The sequence below is a fragment of the Tiliqua scincoides genome, chromosome 6 (assembly GCF_035046505.1).
Source record: "Tiliqua scincoides isolate rTilSci1 chromosome 6, rTilSci1.hap2, whole genome shotgun sequence".
Classification (NCBI taxonomy): Eukaryota; Metazoa; Chordata; class Lepidosauria; order Squamata; family Scincidae; genus Tiliqua; species Tiliqua scincoides.
In genome coordinates this window covers 38,650,430-38,669,166 of record NC_089826.1, presented here as the reverse complement: position 1 = coordinate 38,669,166, position 18,737 = coordinate 38,650,430, and the positions used below count along the sequence as shown (strand labels likewise).

Here is an 18,737-nt window from a genome sequence, read left to right as displayed (position 1 = left end):
AAATGCATCCCACTTTTGTGGAAGCTATGGTCACTTTGGTTGCTATGACTGACCATCCAACTCCCTACCCCATTCTTTGGGAGAGGAGATACAGTCATATCTCAATGAAAGCAGTTGCAGCTTTCAGAAATATGGGTTGTCTCTCTGAAGCTGCTGAAGTGAACTTGCAAGAAATCATGCACTACAAACTGCAAAGGAGACAGTTGAATTCTATGTTCATGTGGTTTCAGCAAACACAATTCTTGAAGTCTTCAGTGCAGTGACATCACTAGGGGGTGTGGGGCATAAGCTGCAATGGGTGAAGCGCATAGGTGACACCACCACTGGCCAAAATTTTTTAAATCTCGGTATTTTTGAATAATACCATCATCTTATATATCAGTCAATGTGTAATTTTTATGCAGAATGCAATGAAACCATGTTGAAATATTTTCAACGTTCTATTTTATAAAAAGTTATAGCCAAAAAGCCAACAAGGGTGGGGCGATGGTGGATCACTATGCCCACTGCCTAGGGCATTGCCCCGCCCACTTTATGGGAGGAGGTCCATCATGGAGATGACCTCCACTAGGTGATACACACTCTAGTGACATCACTGCTTCTGTATACATGTTTTAAGAAGACATTTATGTTTACTGCACATTGTATATCCCAGTTCAGAAAGTTGCATTTCTATGAACTTTTAATGCCTTTACAGTACTTACATAGAATGCTACATAAAATGAAAAGATTACCTTCCATTTTTAGGAAATGGAAGCTGACGTTTGTGTAATGAACAAACAAAATACTTTTTCTGTATAATTCAAAATGTATTTGCAAAAACACCAAGCACATTCTTATTGATACAGAAAAACATATTCCCCAAACCACCACCATTTTTACATAGCTGCCATGTTAAAATCTGCATTCGTCAAGATGGCTCTACAGCTAAAACAAAGTAATTGATTCTACAATCCTGCAAAAGAGAGTAGACTTTCTTATCAGAATTTTATATTTTTTGTTAAATCATTTCAGTTAGAATCTCAACTATAATGCTTTCTTCCTTGTAATGTAACTTTCAATATACTTTGAAATATACTGGTCTTTAAATTTTTTTATATTCTCTGTAAAACTTTCATATTGCAACTAAACTTTCTTTTCAAAATAGCGGCTGATGAATAGAAGCTTCTTTCAAAATCAATTTTCTTGTTTGGTTGGGTTTTTTAAAATACAAAAATATGAATCCAATTGTTTCTACTTGGCCTAGTAGGGATATCCTTGCCCCCAAGGCTATGTTGTGTGGTGTATTAAAAGACTTGTGTATTTACAGGCAATCCCACTATATTTAATATGTATTTCTGTACTTGATGAAATCAAACAGCTATTTGTACTAGAACGATGAGCCTTATTGACATCCATAGGTTTACTTACAATTTCTAAAACTATGGATAACTGTAAAGTTTACATGAATGACAGTTGCACTTCCTGTTACATTTATGAATGAGGTTTTTTAAGTATGTTTTGAATGCATATACAAGGAAGTAGAGAAAATGTTTTCTTGAACAAAAAATATTGTTTTGGAAGATGTACTTCCAAATATTGTTTGGATGTACTTGGAAGAATTTTAAAACTTGCATTAAATTGTGCTATGAAAGCAACAAATTAAATGAATTAAGCTATTAATTGCCTCTGAATCTTTGTTCTCTTACAGTTGACTCTGGGATGGATGGCCCAATTCTAACTAAACCCCCCCCCCCAACGGCAATGCAGCTGTGCTGGCATAAACTGCTGCGTCATGTGGGGGAATATTCAGTGAGTTGATAGCTCCTCATTTGTCCCCTTGCCCCAGGGTAAGCCCCAGCAGCCGCTATGGATCAACTCAGACCTGCTCCAGAGATATTGCTGGTGCACATCTGAGTTCATACAGGTGGATCAGGAAAAGGATTTGAATTTGGCACTTGCCATACCTGCCCTCCTGGCCCCAGTTCACCCACCCCTGTCCTATCACCTCCCCATTCTGTAGGGAAAATCAATGGGTTCCATCTGTTTCCATACACTCTTATATTCACAGTCTTGTATTCATTGAATGGAGGTTAGTTGGGCCCATCTAAAGGGCTTGGAATGAACATAACTATACAGACAAAAAATGAAGTGGATTCAGTGCTGTCCCTCTAAAAGAAACCAAAATCCAGGTAGCACTGCCTGTGGACCTTCTTGTTGCTCAGGTGAGTGGAAAGCACACAGTAGCACATTCTCAATCATAAGCTGCTGATTGTGTGCAAGTCACTTGAATGGATGTAACAAAACTGACCAACTGCTTGCTTCAACTTCAAATGCATCTGCCTGAAAAGAATGTGTTTTCCAGAGGCGCGCAGGTTACTCAGCATCTGTCTGTTTACGATTTGTGTGGTCTCGAAGTCTCATTTCCAAAGCCACATTTTTACAAAATCCGTTATCCTGTCTAGTATAGTTGGTAGTTATTATTTGCTTAGTGAAATAGCTAGTGGTGGCTCAGATGTGGAGCATACACTCCACTTATGAGGCAAAATAGTATTCTTCCTCTTTTGGAGAGCTTCAAGTACCTTGAAACTGCCTAAGCGGCTCAATTTGGCATGGCAAGTCATTTCTTAATGCTATGTGGCACTCAGTGGGTTAAACATAGAGGTGGGAAGGTAACCAGGAAGGGTGCTACCTGCAGAGGGAGGGGCTGGTTGAAACAACACCTGGGTAGGGCAAGCCTTTTGTGCAGACTGTAGGGAGAAATGAATGGAACCCACAAGTACTGAACTAGCCCCTCTGTGACTCATCAGTGCACCTGCCAGCCCAGGCTGGAAGAGCTTCCGAAGGTTGCTTGGCAAAGGGAGGCCGGTGTGGCTGAGGTAAGTGAATGTCCATCTTGTTTGAAATGGGGTCATGTTTTTCTGCAGCTACCTGGAGGTGCCAACTCTTCCTGCCACTTCTCTTTCTCACCTTTTCTTCCTGCTCATTGCCCTGATACTTCTGGTGAGATGATTGGCTGGGAGCTGAATCAGCCAGGTACTTTCCTAAGTGTGTGTTCAGGGTCAAGTTCTGCCTTGATAAACTACTCTTGATAGAGTTAATGTATACCTGAGGCAGGAAAGCGGCTTTCTTTTTCTAGCTGCCTTTCCCAGCCTGTCTAAAATGTGATTGTTCCTGCTTCCTTCTCCTTTTCCTTCACCTGCAGAATTTTCTACAACCTGTACTTTTTGATTTCCCATTCTCATAGTTATGTTAATAATCTCTGATTGCTGAATTGTCTAAACACCGGAGTTTTTTTTTTTTTTTTAAAGTCTCTGCCATCTGCCCATGTCTGACTTTTGATGGGTGCCTCTATAGGCCCCCAAAGCAGAAGACCTGCACCCACCATATATGACCCCAAATTCACCCTTGATGCAGGCACCTAGGGGTCAGATCTGCTGCCCATTACTAGACTAATTGGTATTTAGGGATGCAAACCCCTTGATTTCCCAAATATACAAACTTTACCTATTATTAAGAATGCCTCACTTCCCCAAACAGGGGGAGCAGATATTTCAGAATTTGATTTCCTATGAATGGGAAAGCTCTGAAGATGTATGTTTTCTTTATTTATGAATGTACACACAGAGCATAAGAGGAGGAAAACAGTTCCTCTTGCAGGCAGTAAATCTGTTCCCTCCACCACATCCCCAGAGAAAGTGATTGCCCATGGTCCCTAATCTTCAGACTGCTCACAGCTCCATTTGCCCAGCTGCTAAACACGCACATTCTCTCTCTCTCTCTCTCTCTCTCTCTCTGCACCAAGGTCTTAGATACCATCACTGTAGTGTAATAGCCCATTTTAGAAATTTCTGAATCATGACATGTAAGGTTCTTTGTCAAATCCTTGATTCCCACCAGTTTAGGCAAAACCAGGGGGGGAGAATGACTTGCAGTCATCAGAGATGAATCTGGGAATTGTCTTGACAGCCTCAAAGACACCATGGACTTTGGATTTGCAGGCACTTCCTTGCTTTCATTTTTGTCTTGGGGATAGGCTTGTTACCTTTTGCTTTCTCCTGTGTTTACAATGCAAATTTCTTCCCTGAAGCAAGTCTACAGAGAGCTGAATTTCTTCTGTGAGTACACTATCAATTCAGTATGCTACAGACCAAGTTAAATGTAGGTCTCTGAAAGATGACAGTTCAAAGGACATCATCTCTTTCTGAGCAGAACAGTCAATTGGTTTCCTATTTTATATAGCCAGGGTAATAATAACAATAAATAAGCATGTACATAATGCTTTCAAACATTCAAAGTACCTCCTCTCTCTCTCTCTCTCTCTCTCTCTCTCTCTCTCTGTGCGCCTGGTTGTTTCAGGGTTGCCTTCTTCAACAACACAAAGTGAAATACAAGGTTTTAAATTATATGCTAAAATCTGTGTTGTTAGGCTTTGTGTTTTGTCATTGCTTGGAAAAAATCACATAAATAACCTTTTCAGGGGGATGTTGCATCATGCAGATTTCAGCATTTTTAAAAACTGTAAGGCTCTGTGTTTTCTATATAAAATCAAAGGCAGCTTTTTAACTTCTTAAAATAATCCCAGCCAGCTTTTTGCCTATGTTGTTTTACTTTGGATGCAAATTTGCAGGCCTCCATGTGTGCAGCAAGCCCAGTGTTCATGTCAGTGCTTCAGGACTGCAAGAGAGAGATACTAGAATAGATACTATGAATGGAATGGAATGTGAGCCATTTGTCTGATGAGGCTTGCTGAAGTGCTAATGTGTTTGCATCTTCTGTCCAGGAAAACCTGTAAGGGCTGTCTTCTCATGAAAGATTCCTGTGCTCCTTCCCCCAAGCTGAATGTGCACATTGACTCAGGGCTTAGCAGGAATGGATCGCTACAGATATTTCATCTTCAACCAAAAAAGCATGGTTGCGCTGGGGCTTTTTCAGATAATTTGTGCGACAATTTGTATTATGAGTGGATTAATCGATGTCAATTTCAGAAAGGAATCGGCACTGAGTAAATCTAAAATACCCATCTGGTCTGGAGTGGTAAGCTATATTCCCTTCTCCCTTTGCATTTGTTAGATAAGGCTGTAAAACTTTGTATAAGTTTTGGATAATACTTTGTATTATGCAGTTTTTCCTAAAGGGAATTTGTTACATTTTCTTAAGAACTTGCTATTCCTCACTTCACAAGTGGGCCAATGTGTTGTGGGAAGGACAGAGCTGGAAACACTTCGGGTGCCTCATACAGAATGTACATCGTGTGCTGTAGCACAATCTCCAGGGAGGAAAATGCAATCAGCAGGGTGGTGTCAAAGGTTAACCAGATGTGGCACTGACCAAGGGCCCACACTCTCTGGGGGGAGCTCATTTGACAGATGCCTGAAGCCCCAGTACTCTGTGGGGGAAGGGATGGGGGGTAGCCCCAGTATTCAGTGGGAGAAGGGATGGAAGAGGGGTAGGCCCAGGGTTGGGCTTTGTCTCAGAGCTCATGGCAACATGGAACCAGCACTCCCCATTCATTTGAAGATGGATGTTCCCTTATGTTTCTCAGCCTGCAGGAAGGCGAGTGAAAAGGACTGCAGGTTTTGATCTTTGCCTGCCTGTATAGTGGAAGCCAGAACATCATACTGGTGTCCACATAATTGTTTGGTGGAGAAGCCTGGACAGGAAATGTAGCAGAGACTAGCTAGGGTTATCTTGGGTATTTGGTGGTTGCTGATTGGATAAGCAGGTCTCTGTTTTAAGCACTCCCTCTTTAAGTTGTACACAGGAAAATAGAGGCTCAAGTTGCACTAATGGACAACTCTGGGCAGGCATGAAATTTTCCTTTCTTGTGAGGTAAATTGGACTAAATTAATGGAATTGAAATTAGTTTATGAGTTCGCGGCTGGAGTTCAGTTCTCACTTCTGCCTTGTATTCAAATTGTGAGCCAGACAATTGCTTGCCTCCATCTAATCCAGCACTCTGTTTCCAACAATGGCCAGCTAAATGCCTCTGAGTGGCTTATAAAGAGGACATGAGGGTGTCAGAATCCCCTCATTGATGGTCTCCAGCATCTTCATTCAGAAGTATATCCCCTTTGGACATAGAATTTACACTTAAGTATTATAGCTAATAGGAGCTTCCACCAGTAAAGCAGGCAGGAGGAGCTTTGAGTGGGTGCAACAGAGACAAGGTGTAGTGGTAGGAGCTTGGTAGTGTGAGTTCGCTTGTAGCACCCCACTTAGCCATTCCAGGTTGGGGGCATGTGGGAGAACCAAATGATCTAGGTCAGTGCTCCCCAATCTTTATAGCACCATGACCCACTTCTCGTTGACCAGGCAGTGCCCCAAAATGCCTTGCAGTGCCACAGTTGGTACCAACCCATAACTTTTTCATGACCCAGCAAAATTCAGCTCGCAACCCACACTTTGGGAACTGCTGATCTCGGTTGTCCACACTGGACTATTCTGATTCTGCTCCTAGTTTAATCTTGTTGAATAATACAGTAACAATTTTATACTTGCATAGCACAAGGAAACTCCAATAAGCACTGTGAGAAATATTGTATATTGCAAGCAAAAAGCAGCTGGTAACGTTAGCAGTGGCAACCTAATGCAATAAGCAGTTTAGTGCCAGCAGCTGATTCTCATACAATGATGTGTTTAAAATGTCCTTTTCTCCTCTCAGATCCAGCTTTCCTGTTGCTAACATTAGAGGTGAACTGGTTGAAAGCTGAAATAATTTATAGTTGAAAAGTGCATGCTCATAGTGGTTCTTCTGTATGTTTAAGTTCATGATCCATCCAGTGCCCTTGATGGGCTGTTGGTCTGACAATTGTCCTGGATTATTTTAATAGCCTCATGCATCAATCACATTATCACAAATGTAAAGAAAAAAGCATTTGCTGCTGTTAACCATGACCCTTGACCCCAAATTTGATATTTGGCAGAGCAATTCTGTTCCCTCTGTCCCCACCATTGCTTACTTTTAAGCACGTATTGAAAACTTTTGTTCTGGTGCGCCCTTTTTTTAAGCTGGGGCCATTGTTGTTCTTACTGTAACTGATGCTCCAGGTTTTGATTTCTGGCTGTTGTTTTAAACCTTGTAAGCCACACTGAGTTTGCTTAAGAATAGAAAGATGGGACAAATATAAACTTAATTTACCCCTTTTGTTTTGCAGTTTATGGGTATTCCTGGAATTATGGCTCTATTTTCTTCTCAAAAAAAGAATCCAATTTTGGTATGTCTCCAACGTATTTTTGTCTAAGGGAAAGAAAAAAAATCTCACCATCAGCATACATTTTTAAAAATGTACAATGAATGCCAATTTACAATGAATGTGACTTATAGCCCAATCCTATGTGCCTTTGGCAACAGCATATCTTTCTATCTGCTGGCGCAAAAGGCCCATCAATGGTGGAAAGGTCATGTTGCCATTGTGTGCTATGGAGCCATGGCAGCGCCAGCCAGAATTGCCTGGATGCTCTGCCAACCCAGATGGGGTGGTTCATGAGCAGGGAGGAGAAGTTTGTGATGGGGAAGGGGGAGTGGGCTGAAGGGGGTGAATCTCCGCAGCCAAAGCACACAATGGATCCTATCCCCATTTTCCAACCTGCTCCACCTCCTTTGTCTTCTCAGCCTTACGCTAGCTACATAGCTGGTGTGGGTCCAAGGAGATGCAAAGGCAGCCATAAGTTCAACTCAAAGGTAAGTAAAAAAAAATTACTTACCTCTGGTTGGCCCTCTGGTTACCCTCACCAACCATTGGCTACGGCGTGTGCCGTCAGCACAGTTGTTGTTGTTGTTGTTGTTGTTGTTGTTATTAACAGTATTTATATACCGGTTTTCAACAGAAAGTTCACAAAGCGGTTTACAGAAAAAAATCAAATGACTAATGGCTCCCTGTCCCAAAAGGGCTCACAATCTAAAAAGATGCCAAAGAACACAGCAGACAGCCACTAGAAAAGACACTACTGGGGTGCGGAGGGCCAGTTACTCTCCCCCTGCTAAGTAAAAGAGGAGCACCCACTTGAAAAAGTGCCTCTTAACTAGTCAACAGGGGTTGCATTGCATCCACTTGTGGGGGATAGGATTGGGTTGAGAATATGTTCCAATGTTTATTTTACCCTATTCTGGGTGGATTACAATGCAAGCTATACCTTGAGCCATACAAATAATGTACCATGTGGGTGATTGCATTGGGTGACATCCCAAGTCATACCAGCGTTAGGGAACTCAACCAGGGTGGTGCTGACTATGTCCATCACAGAACACAGCTGACTGGGCTGATCCATCAGCCTTCGTACGAGTGGCAGCCATAGCGCCCTAAGAGCCATGGGGGCAGGCAGGGACACTATGACCGCCGAGTGGAGTATTGTATTGGCTTCCTAGCTGCCTGATAAGAAGCCTATTCATTGTCCAAATCCCTGAATCCCTTTGCTTGCCATTTCGATGCAGCTTTTTGAAAACTATTCTTCCTGGCATTTTGAGCACTGTTGCTTTCAGGCAGTTATTCAGCATTAAGTGACACTTCCAGATTCCTTTACGAGCTTCCTAAAACCACAGGGTAAAATATAGCTGTAGAAAATCACCTTGAGCCCCATTGATTTCAATGGGAAAATTAAACATGTGCTCAATTTTGGCTAGATTATGGGTTAGATTGTGTCCATACTGCAGACGTTGTATGGTGAAGATTTGTTTCACCCAGTCTCAATTTGCCTTCTGGAAAACAAAGTCACTGTAGCTTGGAAAGGTGTGACATTCACAACATGTGGGTTTACATGCTGTTTAATTTTAAGAAGAAACTACTCTCTTGACTTGTATTTTACTTCTCTCGTCCTTTGTGCAGGTGAACGCTCTGATCATTGCCTCTTCATTTTCCTGCTTCAATACGCTACTTGTAATTGTCTATGCTTCTGTAACTTTAGAGTATGGTGAAAAATATGAGGGTTACAGTGATAGGATTTCTACTCATCCAGCTGTAGTAAGTATTAAGCTCTGCTACTGATCTGCCTTATTCAGTCCTTACCCCTTTTGCAAGCATCGACAAAGTTTTTAGGAAACTATCATTTAGGCTTATATGCCTTGCATGGCATTACTTCAGCAAGTACCTTCCAAAATGGTTACAGTATATGTCTTTTTGTGGCATAAAATTCAGTGGAGACCAGGGCGGGGGGTAAAGGGGATAATTTGTACAAAGGGCCAGGGTCAAAAGGGGGGCCCAGGAGCCAAAGGAGGGGCTCAGAAATTTCCTGAGATCTTATAATTTCCTATCTACTCAGACTTGTGGCCTGCACAGGATGCTGGCAGCACTACCATATGGGATGCTGGGGACACTATTGATGCCACATGGGTTGGTAGACCTGGGCTCCAAAGACTTTTCCAGTTGTCTCTACCCTCCCCCCACCGTTTTGCCCCTCCCTGCTCCCTAGTCTGCTTGCCCAACACCACCCTCCCCTGCTCTGTTTCACCCCTTCCTCTTGGCAAAGGGACCCAAAAGAAACTTTGTACCCCCTGATAAAATTCCTCTCAGAGGCCCTGGGGGAGACATACAAAATGCAGAGACAGAATGCTGCACAGTGTCATTCAACAGAACCAGGTGTGATGCCGAACTGTTGTGTAATGGGATTATATTATCTCCCCTTCCCAAGGCATGAAATGGCAAATAGATTGCAAGGTGGGATTTTTTGGAGTTTCAGAAAAGCATTGTCCAGCATTTATAGTGTCCATTGGGGTACAGGATAGTGATCAACAACAGTCTATGATGCAATGCAGGCTTGGGGATGTGCAGGCAGATTTGGCTTGGGTGCTGCTGCCTGCCATTTGATGTGTACACTGCCTATAATTAGATCAGAGAACATGATACAAGTAGAAAATAAAATACAGGAAAAACTATCACCCATAACAACAGTGGACAGCGTGCACAAGCATCACGCAACACTGCCAGTTAGTATTCCACTCTGTGCCAATCTATATCTGTGAGTCACTATTCGTTGCATAAATGGGAAGGAAAACTGGCTCCAATTGCCCCTTTCCTCATGGGAGATTCACACATAGCTGCAAATTTGACACATGCAGGCTGGATACATGTGAACATCCAGGTGCACATCTGCAGCACGCAGCACAGCTGGAGGCTGTCACTCATACAGCTGTTTTCACACCAAGGTGTGGACGAGGTTGTGCATTTGTCTTCACATTCCAATCTCTTCCTTGGGCTGGCCTTGTGTTGTTACACATGGCTATACCTGGATCCATGCCAATGTGTCTGTCTCTTTCACTTCCAGCAAGCATTTCATTCAATTGCATGGCCAAGGATGCTTTTACAAGTGTTGCTAAGTACACCTTTTAGCCTGGATAGCATAATAGGAGAATGCTGTTGATTTGGGACAGAAATGGTGAGAGAGCAATTCTGATTTCAAATCAAAATCATTCAAGCCAATGAAGAGTATATTCAAATTACGGATGCAGAATGCTTTTTATTTAAAAAGAGTAAGTATTATGGGCAGGGATGTGCCTGAGGCACAGTGCTGAGCTTCGAGTCAAGCCCTGAGTCTCCACCCCCTTGATTCAAGTCCCCCACGAGTTATAACAGTAGCCATCGCAACTCACCCAGAGCTGTTTTTTGAGTCATTTTGATGCGAGTCTCTTTTAGAAAATTGAGTCAAGCCTGGGAAGCAGCAAAAAGGAAAAAAAAAAGCAAGTAAGCAAGCTCACACACAAACAGTGTCACAAGCACACAAAAGCACTTGAGTTGTGACTCAAGTCTATTTGAGTCTCTTCATTTTAGGGTAAAACTCCCAGATCAGTGCCCAAGTTTTTGACACATGTGACTTGTGTCTGTACGAGTCGCAAAAGTGTTTTTGCAACTTGGCCCATCCCTTCTTATGGGGTATAAAGCCCTTAAATATTACTTGTGAAAAGGGAATGGTGACTTTTTCAGAGTTACTGCAAAGAACAAAGTCTGTGTGGTGTCATTGCATTTTTCTCTACAGAGCCCTAATTTTATAAAGTATTTCCATAGTTTGCTCATAGACAAAGAGCAGGCTATCATTGTTTTGTAAGATGTGATAGTAATCAGCTGACATTTAAAAAGCAAAAGTTGATTTTTCTTTAGTTTCCTTTTAAAAAGAAATCTAGAATGACATTAGATGTACATGGCAAAACCACACACGTACACTCACCTTTACTATGTTTGTACTGCAGGCTTTTGTGCTGGACACATTTGTCAAAGGAGCCAACATCACCATGCTGATTGCATCTCTTTGCAGTGCTTTGGTTGTGCTGATTATTGTTTATGAGAGTTCTCGAAGCCTTCCATGTTGTTCATGCTATGACAGCATTACAGGACTGGTAAGTGGACGCATCATGATTAAGGATTGTGTGTGATACCTGGGGAGACAAACCCCTTGAGGGTCTGTAAAAACTAGTTTTGTGTAACTTCCCCACTTATGACAATTACTTGCTCCCTCATGTGATATGTAGATCTCCAAAATATTTTGGGTACCTAGGAAATGGACCTGTGTGGAACCCTGGAGAACTGTTGCTAGCCACAATATAATGGACTCATCTGTTTGCATGTGTGTACAGAAAATGTATCTGGTATCTGAAACATGTCTGGTATCAGAAAATGTGGGTATCTGGAAATTGGAGAGGGAGCAGTGGTGAGACAAACGGAATGCAGGGGGGAGGGGGAATAGAGGGATTTGTGGGTATCTGGAAATTGGAGAGGGAGCAGTGGTGAGACAAACGGGATGCAGGGGGGAGGGGGAAGAGAGGGGATTTGTGGGTATCTGGAAATTGGAGAGGGAGCAGTGGTGAGACGAACGGGATGCAGGGGGGAGGGGGAAGAGAGGGCTTTGTGGGTATCTGGAAATTGGAGAGGGAGCAGTGGAGAGGGAGCAGTGTCTGAACACTGCTCTCTCTCTCCAACGGGTAGATGAGCCTCGTCAGCCTGGAAAGGCAGCTCATCTAAGAGAAGGAAAACTCTGATCCCAAACCTCCACTGCCTTGTGGCTACATCCAGTTGTGGAAAAGGCTTCAGGAGTCAACCTCAAGGCAAAATCAGGAGCTGGAGTCCCTGAGGCAGTTCGTGGCTGTACACAGTCACACTCTGGCAACTCCTGTGACGCCGCTGGAACCAACCATATTGGCTTCTGCCTTTCCATTGGATCATTCCAGCAACGTGGAGAGGGGGGATTTGCTGCATGGGTAACAGCCTATCCTCCATACCTTCTTTACCCAGGCTTCGCGCACTGGAGAGGACACTCCAACTTCGCCATACGGCATTGGCACAACACGGGAAGCAGCAGTTACCGGTTATAAGTCTTCGCTCGATTGGTGTAGAGCGTGACGCCAGGGGCTGCTTCCGACGGTGGGAGAGATCATTGCATCTCATTGGGCAGCTACCGCCCGCCTTAAGCTGGGCAGTCCCCAGCCAGTAAGGTGTTGCCTCGCCATGGTCCATTAACCTCATGGGTGCGTGGGGTTTAGGGTGAAAACCGACAAGCGGATCGACAACTCTGCACCATGCAACAGAAAACAGAAAACTCCTGCCCTAAAGCTGGGCACCTGGAACGTAAGGACAATGACACCTGGCTTCTCTGATGACCTGCAAGAAATAGACGATGCATGCAAAATAGCTGTCATCGACATGGAGCTGAGCAGACTGCAGATGGACATCGTCGCCCTTCAAGAGACTAGGCTGCCAGATTCCAGATCTGTCAAGGAGAGAAATTTCTCATTTTTCTGGCAGGGAAAACCACCAAACGAAACCAGGGAACATGGTGTTGGCTTTGCGGTCAGAAATATCCTGCTGAAATCCATCATCCCACCTACTGTGGGAAGTGAAAGAATTTTGTCCCTGCAGCTCCAGTCATCAGCAGGACCTGTCACTCTCATCAGTGCTTATACACCGATTCTGTCGTCTCCAGCAGTCACAGAAAATGTAGTCACCGAAGAAGCGCTGAACAACATTGAGTGCCTGCCTGTGCTGGAGGAGCTTGACAGTGAACTAACCCTAGAAGAACTTCACGTGGCCCTGGACTCCCTTGCCTTTGGCAAGGCACCTGGAAAAGACAGCATCCCTGCTGAAGTCCTGCAAAGAGACTGAAGTGCTGCAAAGAGATCATCGTCACTGAGCTGCATGAAATCCTCTGTCTCTGCTGGAGAGAAGGTGGAGTACCTCAAGACATGAGGGATGCAAACATCATCACGCTGTACAAGAACAAAGGCGACAGGGGTGACTGCAACAACTAGTGTGGCATCTCTCTCCTTAGCGTTGTAGGAAAGTTGTTTGCTCGAGTTGCACTAAAGAGGCTCCAGGTACTTGCAGAGAATGTTTATCCAGAATCACAGTGTGGATTCCGAGCCAACAGGTCCACCACTGATATGGTATTCTCCCTTAGACAACTGCAGGAGAATTGCAGGGAACAATGACAGCCACTCTTTATAGCCTTCATAGATTTTACAAAGGCCTTTGACCTGGTCAGCAGGGATGGCCTCTTCAAGATTCTCGTCAAGATGGGATGTCCACCCAGGCTCCTCAGCATCATCAGATCCTTCCACAAAGACATGAAGGTCACTGTTGTCTTTCATAGCTCCACATCAGACCCCTTTGACATCCGAAGCGGCGTGAAGCAGGGCACCAACCTTGCACCTTCTTGCACCAACCTTGTTTGGGATTTTCTTCGCTGTTCTGCTGAAGCATGCCTTTGGAACTGCAACAGAAGGCATCTATCTCTGGACCAGATCAGATGGAAAGCTCTTCAACCTCTCCAGACTGAGAGCAAAGTCCAAAGTCCAGCTGAAATGTCTGCGTGACTTCCTCTTTGCCGACGATGCAGCTGTCACTACCCACTCTGCCAAAGATCTCCAGCAGCTCATGGATCATTTTAGCAAGGCCTGCCAAGATTTTGGACTGACAATCAACCTGAAGAAAACACAGGTCATGGTTCAGGATGTGGACTCACCTCCCTGCATTACAATCTCTGCGCATGAACTGGAGGTTGTCCATGACTTTGTGTACCTTGGCTCAACGATTTCCGACACTCTTTCTCTCGATACTGAGATAAACAAACGCATTGGTAAAGCAGCTACCACGTTTTCCAGACTCACAAAGAGAGTCTGGTCCAACAAGAAGCTGACGGAACATACCAAGATCCAGGTCTACAGAGCTTGCGTCCTGAGTACACTTCTGTACTGCAGCGAGTCATGGACTCTTTGCTCACAACATGAGAGGAAACGGAACACTTTCCACATGCGCTGCCTCCAACGCATTCTCGGCATCACCTGGCAGAACAAAGTTCCAAACAACACAGTCCTGGAACATGCTGGAATCCCTAGCATGTATTCACTGCTGAAACAGAGACGCCAGCGTTGGCTCGGTCATGTTGTGAGAATGGATGACAGCCAGATCCCAAAGGATCTCCTCTATGGAGAACTCGTGCAAGGAAAGCGCCCTACAGGTAGACCACAGCTGTGATGCAAGGACATCTGCAAGAGGGATCTGAGGAGTGGACCTCAACAAGTGGGGAAACCCTGGCCTCTGAGCGGCCCACTTGGAGGCAGGCTGTGCAGCATGGCCTTTCCCAGTTTGAAGAGACACTTGGCCAACAGTCTGAGGCTAAGAGGCAAAGAAGGAAGGCCCATAGCCAGGGAGACAGACCAGGGACAGACTGCACTTGCTCCCAGAGTAGAAGGGATTGTCACTCCCGAATTGGCCTTTTCAGCCACACTAGACGCTGTTCCAGAACCACCTTTCAGAGTGTGATACCATAGTTTTTCGAGACTGAAGGTTGCCAACAAGACAGAAAATGTTGTTTACTAGATAAATGATTCAATTGTTTGCTCAATGAGTAGGACTTTTACTGCTCTAAATTTTCAGATGTTGTTTATTCAGCTCAGCATTATGCAAATTTGGGTCTTGAATCCTTTTAATATGTGATGCATATTCCACTGTGTTACACTGCCACACCTGGTTTTCTCCCAAGAGTACACTTTGCAGCTTGTTTTCCAAGTGATCTAATATGATCAATGTGAGAAAAAATGCATTTTTTTTCAGCATTCATGAGAAATATACTACCCCTGAGGTTACCAAATCTATCATTACTGTACAAAAATAAGAAGACTTTGTATAGGAGACTATTCAGTGGGAGATGAATGATTTAACTTTTTAAAGAACTGAAATGTATAGCCTAGCTATTTCTTGAGTTTTGTGTTTCATTTTATTAATTGTGAAATACAACAGAATATTAGCTTCATATAAATTCTGATATCAATGTACTTCTCAATTCTAGGAAAGGCTACAAGTCAATGAAGACCAGCTACAAACTGCAGAACTAGTTTGCATTTCACATGGTATGTAGTGTCTCCTCCAACTTAAAACCAAAAAATTAAGTTGCAATGGATACTTCTTACTGATTTATGTAAATCAAAATCATGAATGTACATGAAAGATCACTGAGCTTTGGCACAAATTACTTATGCTCACTGCAAATATATTTTTCCATTCTAGGTCAGGTGGATAGAATGTTTAACTCACCAGGAAAATTGCCAGATCTAAATGAAGAAGCAGATGATGAAGTATCTAAACCTCCTCCGTACATCAGACTTACTTAAAAAACATGAAGCATTCAGAATTCTATTAAGAACTTCAGGATACTATAATATTATTGAGAAGACAACAAATACCTAGAGATCACCAAAAACCTATGGTGATCTATATCTTATACGTCAATAGACTGCATTCCATCTCCATACATATTTGAACTTGTGCCCTATCCTATTGCCTAGCTGTGCCGGCAACACATAAGCTCCACCAGTGCATGCTGTCACAAAAATTGCCATAAAGTGCTTTGTGACAGAACTACTAGCAGGCACACAGGTGGGAAGGTGAGAGTCTTCCTGCACATGCCAGTGCTTGCATGGATGCCCATTGGAATAGGTAAGTCTGGGGTAGGGGCAGGGCAAGGCAGTGATGGGTAGGGAAGATCAGGCCTGGGAAGGGGAGGGATTGGCGGCACAGGTGCATGCCATATCCTATCCCCCTTCCCGGGTCTGATTCACCAACACAGATCAACTCAGGCTTGTGCCAGTGATACTACTGACACAGGTCCAAGTTGACCTACTGTGGCTGCAGAAGCTTATCCTGAGGCAAGGGGTCAAATGTCTCCTTACCTTGAGAAGACCAGCAGCAGCCAAAATTCCCCCTGAGCCTGCACCACTGACACTGCATCGCAACATGGGAGGGAATTCAGTAGGATTGGGCTGTTAGTCCCACAACTGTATCTATGAGCCATGGTCCATATAAATTTATATCACTGGCTCAGTGTCATGAAGCAGACGTCTAAATGCCAAGTCTTTTGCTTTATTGAGATCTATACCCTCAGACTAGACAAAGGATTCTGTATGACAACTGACTTCATTGCCAACACAGAGAACTTCTGGGAGGTAGTGGAAGGAAAAAGGGATTACTAGCCATGACCTTGCATTCTGCACCTCATCCTGTGTGATGTCATTGATTCACATTTCTGCATCTACCTTTCTTATGGAATCAGAGTTTCATTTAAAGATATATAAGCCTTCCTAAAACAATCCTCGTGTGCTACAAGAAAATTAACTAGTGTGCGCCCCATCTGGGGCACTGTTCTTTCTCTATTGACTCTTGTATTATGTAAGGATACACAAAATATACTGTATATTTTTTAAGCTGAACATGAACATACACTACTTGTAACAGGTAAAGTTTTTTAAATCACTATAGAACTGTTTGCTTGGATCACGCAACCACATTACTTCCCTCAAGAGCTTTAAGCTTGTCCAAATATGTCAGTCCAATCACAGCTTGCTCATATCCAATGTAATACTATTCTGTAGAATTGTAGAACACTCCTCCATTTCTACAATTAATCAAGAACATTATGAAGGAAGTTAATTCAGAAGTGATAAATAGGAAATACAAATTGGAAAGAAATCTTGCGTAATACAGCTTCTGCTAGCCTGTTTGCAACTTGCTAGAAGTTGGCTTGTGGTGGTGGGGGGCTCTACCCAGTGTACCACTTGTACCTTTCCTTTAAATTCTAAATGGGCTTAAGGAGGACTCTTTTAGCTGAATAGCACTAGAATGAGGAGACTTGATAGAGTGGAAAGTCCAGTAAAAAAAAGTACCCCTATGTTAAACTGTGGTCAGTGATTAACATGAAATAATTAAGGCTATTTAAAAGAGATTCTTTATGCATACTACAGTAGCCACTGAGACTGTTCTGTACTTTTCAGTCTTTGGGTAGAATCTAGTTTCAGCCATGTCAAATGGATGCTATTCGAGTGTAGACAACAATTTATATGCTATGGATCACCATGGGCAACTTCTATACTACCACAAGACTCTTTTGGATGTTTGTGATAGCTTGAAAAAAATGCTCAACTTCCATGGCAAGCCACTGCATAAAAATAGATCAACACACAACCCATTTAAAGCAGCATCCACATGGCAACAACCAGAGTAAACTGCCTCCTGGTGGCTGACATCTAACACTATACCCATATGTTCAGTTCACTAAACAAACTATTTCAATCAACTGCACCTACACATAGAAGTATTGTCCAGGTGCAATGCTCCACAACTAGTCAACAGTTAGGATTGTGTATTCTGTGAAAGAAAAAAATTCCTAAAAGAAGCTTCACCCCAGAATCATTATAGCTTGAGGAGTCATTATGGACATTCACAAAAACACCATCTTAGCTGATGATAGTTTACACGATACAACTTTTTTTTTTTTTTTTTTTTAAAGGTAGCATCCAGAGTAGCATGTTCCAGAGAGAGCGGCTCTGGATAGTATTATTATTATCATATTATTATTATTAATAATAACAGTATTTATATACTGCTTTTCAACGGAAAGTTCAAAGTGATTTACAGAGAAAGTCAAACAACAATCGTACTACCCCTTGACTGCAGTAGTTGGCCTGAATCTTCCATGAAAGTTACATTCTGAGGTCAGTGCTTAAAGCCAAAATAGTGTATAGTTTAAACTCCCAACACATAGTGTATGTTTAAGAGCTAAAAACACTGTATCAGAGACACAAGGGGAACTAAGGGAAAAAGCAGTTTTATTCTCCCATTTCCAGTTCACTCCAGGGCATAACCTGAGTAAGTGGAATGATGGGCAGAGCCATCTGCACTATTCAAACTGTTTTTCTCTTCTTTTTTTGGTGAAGTGGGAAGCACATTTACTTGCATTCACACAAGTCAGTCACATGTAAAAAGAAGGGCAACTGTATTCTTTGCACTCACCCCCCTCCCTCCATGTCAACATTGCAAAGTTTCTTTCAGAAAATTATTCAGTGTTTCTCTTTTTAGTCATGATTCTAGAACCAGGTACAAAGAAACTGAATTGTCAATATACTTATATGTCTCTCCCATAATGCTGGTTGAAGATGACAAAGACAGGAGTGCCTTTCAGAGTGTCATGCATAGGAGAACTCAAAAAGCCTATAAAGAAGGTATTGCAAAATTAATGGAGCACTTACTGTTATCAGCCTCCAGAGATGGGGTAACATTATTGTGCTGTTCTTGCACCTGTACTGTTCTGTCATTACCCAGTACCAAGGATCAGCCACACTATGTAATTGGTGCTTTCTGTAGTGGCAGGTTTTACCACCTTTGTTACAATAAACAGGCCCAACAAAGGAGACTGAGGGCACCATCCTAGCCAGTTTTCCAGGGGCAGTGCAGCTGTCCCAATGGGACATGCACTGCATACTTTAGTGGGGAGGCAGTCACAGA

General features: G+C 43.1%; 1 protein-coding gene across 1 annotated transcript; it reads left to right on the top strand.

Moving 5' to 3' along the window:
• Nucleotides 1-4,050: 4,050 nt before the first annotated feature.
• On the top strand, nucleotides 4,051-15,933 carry LOC136655934 (uncharacterized). The gene is made up of 7 exons (XM_066632678.1): nucleotides 4,051-4,097; nucleotides 4,763-5,016; nucleotides 7,137-7,196; nucleotides 8,805-8,939; nucleotides 11,159-11,305; nucleotides 15,250-15,310; nucleotides 15,468-15,933. The coding sequence occupies exons 2-7, from the start codon at nucleotides 4,822-4,824 to the stop codon at nucleotides 15,569-15,571; spliced, it is 702 nt and encodes a 233-aa protein (XP_066488775.1). The 5' UTR covers nucleotides 4,051-4,097; nucleotides 4,763-4,821; the 3' UTR covers nucleotides 15,572-15,933.
• Nucleotides 15,934-18,737: the final 2,804 nt, after the last annotated feature.